At 57.1% G+C, this 6,817-nt stretch overlaps 1 protein-coding gene across 2 annotated transcripts; it reads right to left on the minus strand.

Annotated features, from left to right (window-relative positions):
• Window positions 1-910: 910 nt before the first annotated feature.
• MKRN2OS (MKRN2 opposite strand) lies at window positions 911-5,158 on the minus strand. Of its 2 annotated transcripts, XM_040994891.1 has the most exons (4): window positions 4,932-5,158; window positions 2,837-2,886; window positions 1,895-2,057; window positions 911-1,273 (listed from the first exon to the last, which is right to left on the minus strand). In XM_040994891.1, the coding sequence occupies exons 1-4, from the start codon at window positions 5,147-5,149 to the stop codon at window positions 1,024-1,026; spliced, it is 681 nt and encodes a 226-aa protein (XP_040850825.1). In that variant the 5' UTR covers window positions 5,150-5,158; the 3' UTR covers window positions 911-1,023. The 2 variants fall into 2 exon arrangements, with proteins under 2 accessions (XP_040850825.1, XP_040850826.1); XM_040994892.1 differs by lacking the exon at window positions 2,837-2,886 and having other exon boundaries at window positions 1,895-2,039; window positions 4,933-5,158.
• Window positions 5,159-6,817: the final 1,659 nt, after the last annotated feature.

The raw sequence follows: 6,817 nt of genomic DNA on the forward strand, positions 1-6,817 counted from the left end.
GAACTTTCTAGAAAGGAACCATTTGAGGTTGGCACCATGATATAGTAGGTTAAACCTGCACCCATGTCCCTAGCATCCCACATGGGAACCAGTTTGAGTCTGGGCTGCTCCACTTCTTATCCAGCTCCCTGCTTGTGACCTGGGAAAGCAATGGAGGATGGCCCATGTCCTTGGGCCCCTGTGCCCTTGTGGGAGACCCAGAAGAAGCTCCTGGCTTCAATAGATGACGTATGTCTCTTTTTCAAACACATTTTTTAGTTTGGTTTATTGATTTGCTTGAAAAGCATGATGGTGACAGAGATGACTGTAACACTAAGCAGACCGAAGCCCGTGCAGGCCTGCTGCGTGCCTCACAGGACCCAAGCCTTGGGGCAGTCGTGTGCCACCTTGCAGGTGAGCTGGGCCGGAGACTTGAACCCGACACCCAGACGTGGAATGCTGGTCCTGCAGGGAGCAGCTGTACCTGCTGCGTCGCACTGCCCACACTCAAAGTTTGAAAAGGAAGGGAAAAAAAAAAAAAAAACAGCTCTTTCACTGTGTCCTTTCTGAATTCTGCATCTCCAGTGGGCAAGAAATGAGCACCAAGGAACGAGGGGTTTGTGTCGGAAGACAAGAGCTCGCTCAAGCAAGAGGCCAACCTGGGAGGCGCCTGGCCTGGCCGCGAGGGGCTCCCTTCACCTGCTGCCCCTGGCCTGCAGAAGGTAACTTGTGCCTTTGCCCTGACAGCAGTGAAACTGGGTGCTCCCTCCTCCTCCGCCTGGGAAGAGGGAATCTGATTGACTCAGATGAATTCACACTGTGGCCCTGGAAGACCCAGCTCCAGGCAAATAGGTTTCATGGTCCCACGTGTTAATTTGTTAGGCCCTGGGGGAACCTCCATCCACAAACACTAATGCGATATACAGTCAGCTGCAGGATGCTTCCAAGCCAGACTGTTTATTCGTCCCAGATGAACACACTTAGGGAGAAATCCATGCCACCAAGTGGAGGTGATGTGGCCCCTTGCCCGTGCCCTCCCAGCACTCAGCATCCTCCCACGGTGCCTTCCCCCAGAGGCGGGCTGGCATCCCAGGTAGGACAGTCGCTCACGCAGAAGCCATGCTGCACAACAGCCCGGTACAGCACAATGTACTTGGAAGCCTGCCTGGTCCTGGGCAGCACGTATTTCTCCGTGAAGGCGCTCTTGTCCAGTGGCGCTCCGCCCTCCGTGGCCAGGACGCAGTTGGTGAAGGTGAGGGCATAGCTGTAACAGTTGTGCTGCTCCTCGTCGTATCTGGCAGGACACGGCATTGCCGTGAGAAGCCCAGCTCCTGGAGACTGGCTCAGGCAGCAAGCGGCCCCCCATCCCCACCCCAAGGTTGGCTGCATGCCTGCACATCTGGGCCATTTTTACTTTGTAGGGAATAGCCATGGGGGCCAGGCTCAACCCAACATTGAGAGTGGTGACTTAGCTGCATATCAGCTGCCATTCTGGGGGACGAACTCAACGGAATGCTGGATTTTACAAGAGGAATTCCATTCTCTTAGGTTTTATGATCCCTGCAGAATCAAGTTACTTCAGGGTGATTGTAGCAATAGACTGAGCCTTGGTGTGAGGACTGAGAAGTTAACTTCAGAATTGCCAGCCCTTAAGTAAGTGCAGATAGCTTAGAAACTAGCTTCAGATTTTGTTTAAAAGGACTACAATGTGGCGAATGTTGGTGTATCTTCACAAATCCCTGGTCGCACAGCTACTCTTTAGTGCCGGCCTTTTAACTCTGACATGGCTGTGACTTTGTACCCAAAGGGACACCGACCCCTCTGCAGGGAACCCAGGGAGACCCCAACCCTGTTTCACTCTTGCTGCCAGCACCAGTGTCTCAGGGTTGGGGGGCAGATCTGGGTGGCTGCCTACCTGTGGGGCAGCCAGGTCCCTGAGGCGGAGAAGTCTGCCAGGTACTTGTCCCACTGGTCCATCAGCCCAAACATGTTGGGCTGCAGTAAGGGGACGGCCAGACTCTGCTCCCACCCGGCCTCGTCCCGCTGGACGCCATGCGGGCCATAGTTGTACACAGTGCCTGCAAAGCAAACCACATCACAGAGTGCACGGGAGCACCCCCAACCCAGGAAAGGAGTCCCCCAAAGGGACGGCAGATGCCAGGGAGAGGCCTCTGTGGGCTGTGAGCATCAGCTGACGGGGAACAGGGGCGGGTGGGCCCCAGCCCCCTGAGGCAAGCACAGGTTCAAGCGCAGCCCTGCCCTGCCGCCTTACAGCTTTCCTTCTGGGAACCCTGCTATGAAGTTGCCCACTGGACAGACACTGGAGGGATGCCAGCCAGTCCTCTCAGCTGCAAGGTTCTCTTCAAGAACCACCTATCTGGTGCACTTCCCTCAGCGAACACCTCCAGGCACGAGGACTGGTCACGGGGCAGCATGCAGCTGGAGTGCCTGGCTTCAGTCCTGGGCCCAGCTTTCTCAGCGCATACTGCAGGTACCTGGGTCCCCAACAGCCACACGGGGGACCTGCACTGAGCTCCCTGGGCCCAGCTCCCGCCATGGCCAATATTTGGGGAGATGCAGCAGAGGGGAGCTGCATCTCTGTCTCTCCCTCTCCATCAAATTAACAACAACAACAAAAATATTGGGGGTCAATTCATGTCTGCTGTTGGTAAGTCTGAGCTCAAAGCTCCAGGTTTCTGTCCCCACCCCCGCTCCTGCCTCCAGAGGTCAAGGAAGGCTGTGCTGGGGGCTCACTCATCTGGAGGAGGTGGCGTGTCAGGTTCCCGGTGCATAGAGGAGTCGCCCCTCCTCACTGGGCACTGTGGGGCTTTGAACCCGAGCAAAGCCAGGCACTCACCATCCGTGCTGGTCACCCCCACGTGCAGATCCGACCTGCCGTCGTACTCGCTGAAAGACACGGGGCATTTTTTCTTATCGGCAGGTGTTTGGCCCCCATCCTTTTAGTGTGTGTGTGTGTATTTGCAAGACTAAACCAACAGGCCAGAGCCCCCGTTTGCTACACACTCTCCAGATGTCCACAACAGCTAGCACTGCGTAGGCCCAGGCAGGAGCCAGTAACTTCCAGGCCCCCCGAGTGGCTGGCCAGGGCCTGACGGTGTGACCCCTCACCGCTGCCTCCTGTGCTGCCCACAGCAGGAAGCTGCACTCAGAAGCCAAGCTGAGACCCAGGCCACTGGTGTTCCCTGGCAGCCTGAAGCCCACCTGCCAACGAGGTCATTTTTAAATAGTAAAGTCCCTTTGTCAGACTGGAGTCTCAGCCTTCAGCCGCAGGACACAGGCAGTTCCTGCAAGCTCCCTGTGACCACTTGTCTCCCCGCCCCAGGATCCCCTGGCCCAGGGCAGGGTCAGCAGGTGCTACACTACCTGAGTGGGGGCTGGGGACACCTGACCCCACCTAGACCTTGGCCCCACCCCTCATTTCCTTCTATTGCTTGTCTATCACCAAATAGGTGTTCACTGGACTTTGGGGGGCCAGTGACACCCCAAGAAGCAAGATGAGGTCTTCGCCCTCATGGAGTCTGCTAGCTGCCAAAGAAGGCCTTTCCGTGTTCAGGTTTTTGGGAGCTCAGTGAGTGATGTGAGCGGGATGGGTGGGAGTTGAGCGATACAGAGGTGCGGAATGGGGCAGGGTCACGGGTACCACCTGTGTGCCAGTAAGGAGCCCAGACCCCTTTGGCGCGTGTGCAGCTTTGTGTGGGGCGCCCAGGCAGGCCGTGCACCCCCAGCCTTGCATGCAGAGCTGTGTGTGGGCAGACTCCAGATCCTGACCTTGGTAGAACTGCAGCAACCCCCTGATGTCACCACTGCCTCTCCCTCAGCGCAGTGAATGAACTGGTCCTCCAGCGAGGCCTGAGAATCAAGAGCCAAGGACTCAGGAACGTGGGGGGGTGGGGGGGGATGGCAGTTGGCAGGGAGGCCGGCCTCCCTAGGCCTGGTGGGCAGAGAGCCAAGGAGGTGCTGCAGACTCCCCACCTCCTCTCTGCCCACGCCAAGAGCAGGCCTGTCAGGATCCCCCCCATGCTCCGCCATGTGCCACACAGAAGGGCAGGAGCTTCTTCCAGGTCTCCCATGTGGGTGCAGGGGCCCTAAGTCTTGGGTCATCCTCTGCTGTTTTCCCAGGCCATTAGCAGGGAGCTGGATCAGAAGTGGAGCAGCCAGGACATTAACTAATGCCCACATGGGATGCCCGTGTCACAGGCAGCTTTACCTGCCGTGCCACAGCGTTGGCTGGGTAGGGCACCTCTTCAGGCCCCGGCTGTGTGTTCAGGGTTACCTCTAACACATGCTCTTGAGGGACACATCCAAGCCACAGCTCCCTCCCAGGCACAGCACAATAAAATGGATGAAAACCAGGAAAGGGAAAGCATTTGAAGAGGATGCAAACATCTGGATAAACAAAAATGGGAGGACCTGCCGGCTCCTCCAGAGACAGCGGACACACACCCTTGAGGTACCAAAAGGAAAGAGGCTTGCCACGATTTCTTTGCTCAGGAAACATGTTTAAAAAAAAATTGTAAGCCTGATCATTTTTCCAAAGCCGGTGCTGTGGCACCGTGGATTAAGCTTCCATCTGGGTCGTTCTCAGCCTTTTGGCTAAGATCAAGTGTGAAGCTTCCACCTGGAGGTCAGCGTTGCGCATGAATACTGGCTCGAGTCCTGAATGTTCCACTTCCTGTCCAGCTCCTTCGCTAAAGGCCTGGGAAAGCCATCCCACCCAGGTGCAGCTTCAGGCTTTTGACTTTGAACCCCGCGGATGGCACCTGTCTGTCACCACAAGCTGTTACGTGGTGCAGGTGTTACTTGCGGTCACACCTAGAGACAGAAGCTGACACCCACCCCCTGCCCCTGGCGCCCTTTCACGCAGGAGCCCGCACTGCGGAAGCAGGGTGCGGTGGCCGACCTGGGCCAGGTCACACTGCACACCACGGTACCTAAGGAAGGAGCCCCGCGTGGGCCGGAGCAGGAAGGCGCATTTCTCTCGGTGCCCGTTGGAGAACGGGTTGGGGATGCTGACAGGGGCGTCCTCCAGCTTCCAGAGGCCCACGTCCCGCTGGCAGAGCGGGCAGCGCGCGGGCACGCCGAAGCTGTAGATGGATTTCTGGCAGTGGCTGAATCTGACCAGCGGCTGCCCGGCTTCCTCGCAGTGCATAGCGTTCGCCTCCGGGCTTCCTGCAGACTTCCTCTCCTCCGGCGAGCGCACCTGAGTAACCTGATCGCCCCGACGTCATCATGATTGACAGCCGCGCGACCGAATCCGGGCAGGTGAGAGCAACCAGGCCACCGCACAGGCTGGCTTCCTGAGGATAAGTTGTTTTCCTTTTGTGCCAGTTCACAAAACTTCCTAGGACTGTGGGAATTCTTGCAATTGGAGACCGGCCTTTATGTTTGTGCAATGTTTCTGTACGAATGAGTGAAATTCTTACTTGTAGGCCACGAGGCAGCCGGGAAGTCATTGTGCCGGTCACGATAAGTGGTGGCTGCCGTCCGTGTGGGGGAGGCCGTTTCTGGGGGGTCTGGCGGGAGGGGTGTCCCTTCTGGTGGTTCTCTGGGGCTGATGATGAAAACGCCTCGAGCTGCGCCGCTTAGCGCATGCGCTGTGTAACTGCAGTTTCAAAGTGTTGTGCACACAGATGTATGTGGGGAAGGAAGGAATGCCCCTAGCTTAGCTCCTAATTATTATTTTTTTTTTCGTGCCTTCCTCGGGAATCCTCCGCGGCTCACCCAGGTGTAGCCCTTTCCTGGATGCTAAGCAGGGCGCACAGTGCTCGTACTGCGCCAGGCACCGCGGGTGGCTGAGATCCCGGAGGTGAGCAGCCGTGCCCTTGGGGACACACACAGAACCTGGAGGGACATTTCACCAGGTTTACTACTCCACGACTGATTGTAGGGCAATTACAAGGGCAGAAGTTGAGGTGCTCTGGGCTGGGCCCGCATCCCAACCCTGTCAGGGGTGCCTGGGGCTGGGTTGGGACTCCACTTGCCAACCAGCATCCTGTGCTGTACCTCAGGAAGCAGTAAGTGAAGGCCCAGGTGCGTGGATCTTTGCCACCCCAAGTGGGGGATCCGGAGAGAATCCCAGGCCTTGGCTTGGCCCAACGCTGGCTGTTGCAGGCATTGGGGGAGCAAACCAACAGGTGAAACCAATCATTCAGTCTTTGCAAGCCGATGTTATTGCAGGGAGCTTGTAAAGATAACAGCTGAGCACTCAACTCAGGTGACCGGGATGTGAATTGGGTCCGGGGGTTCGAGTCCTGGCCCTGCACCTGTTTCCAGCTTCCTGCTGGCCTGTTGCCCTGGGCGGCAGGGCTGCTGACTCCAGGGCTCAGGTCGCTGCCACCCACGGGAGAGACGTGCTACTGAGTACCACCCCTGCCCAGCTCCAGCTGCTGCGGGCATTTGGAGAGCGATTGAGCAGGCCGGAGCCCTTCTCTCTCAGCCTCTCAAGGTAAAAAAAAAAAAGGTGACCGCTGAATTGCCATCTGAAACGTGTCTCAATATTGCAATGAAACGTAGGTCACTGCGGTTATTCTGGATCATTCCAATTTGCTCCAAACAGACTCCGGTCAAAAGACTGGCCGCCGCTGGTTCTGTCTGGCAGTCTAAAAGACAGCACAGCTCTTTCAGCAAAGCTAAGTGGTGGGAGAGTTACTATGCGACAGGGAGAAGATGGAGGATGCATGCGCAAACGTGGAAGCGGGGCGGGGGGATCCCGTGTTGTCAGTGGATTCCCATGTGCCTGGACAGGCATGCATTGGAAGACTAGCTGTTTTTGTTGGAAAGCGAGTTTGCCGTCAGAGTGACAACATGGGGCGGGGGG

This window comes from Ochotona curzoniae, unplaced genomic scaffold (assembly GCF_017591425.1).
Source record: "Ochotona curzoniae isolate NIBS_2020 unplaced genomic scaffold, NIBS_Ocur_1.0 contig_908, whole genome shotgun sequence".
NCBI lineage: Eukaryota > Metazoa > Chordata > Mammalia > Lagomorpha > Ochotonidae > Ochotona > Ochotona curzoniae.

What these genes read in the sequence shown, in the direction of transcription:
- MKRN2OS (XM_040994891.1), bottom strand. Translation starts at nt 5,149, where the DNA reads ATGCACTGCGAGGAAGCCGGGCAGCCGCTGGTCAGATTCAGCCACTGC. An exon ending in ACGCGGGGCTCCTTCCTTAG is followed by an intron (nt 2,887 to 4,931) that starts GTACCGTGGTGT and finishes CGTGTCTTTCAG; the next exon opens with CGAGTACGACGGCAGGTCGG. An exon ending in GGGGGTGACCAGCACGGATG is followed by an intron (nt 2,058 to 2,836) that starts GTGAGTGCCTGG and finishes TTTGCTTTGCAG; the next exon opens with GCACTGTGTACAACTATGGC.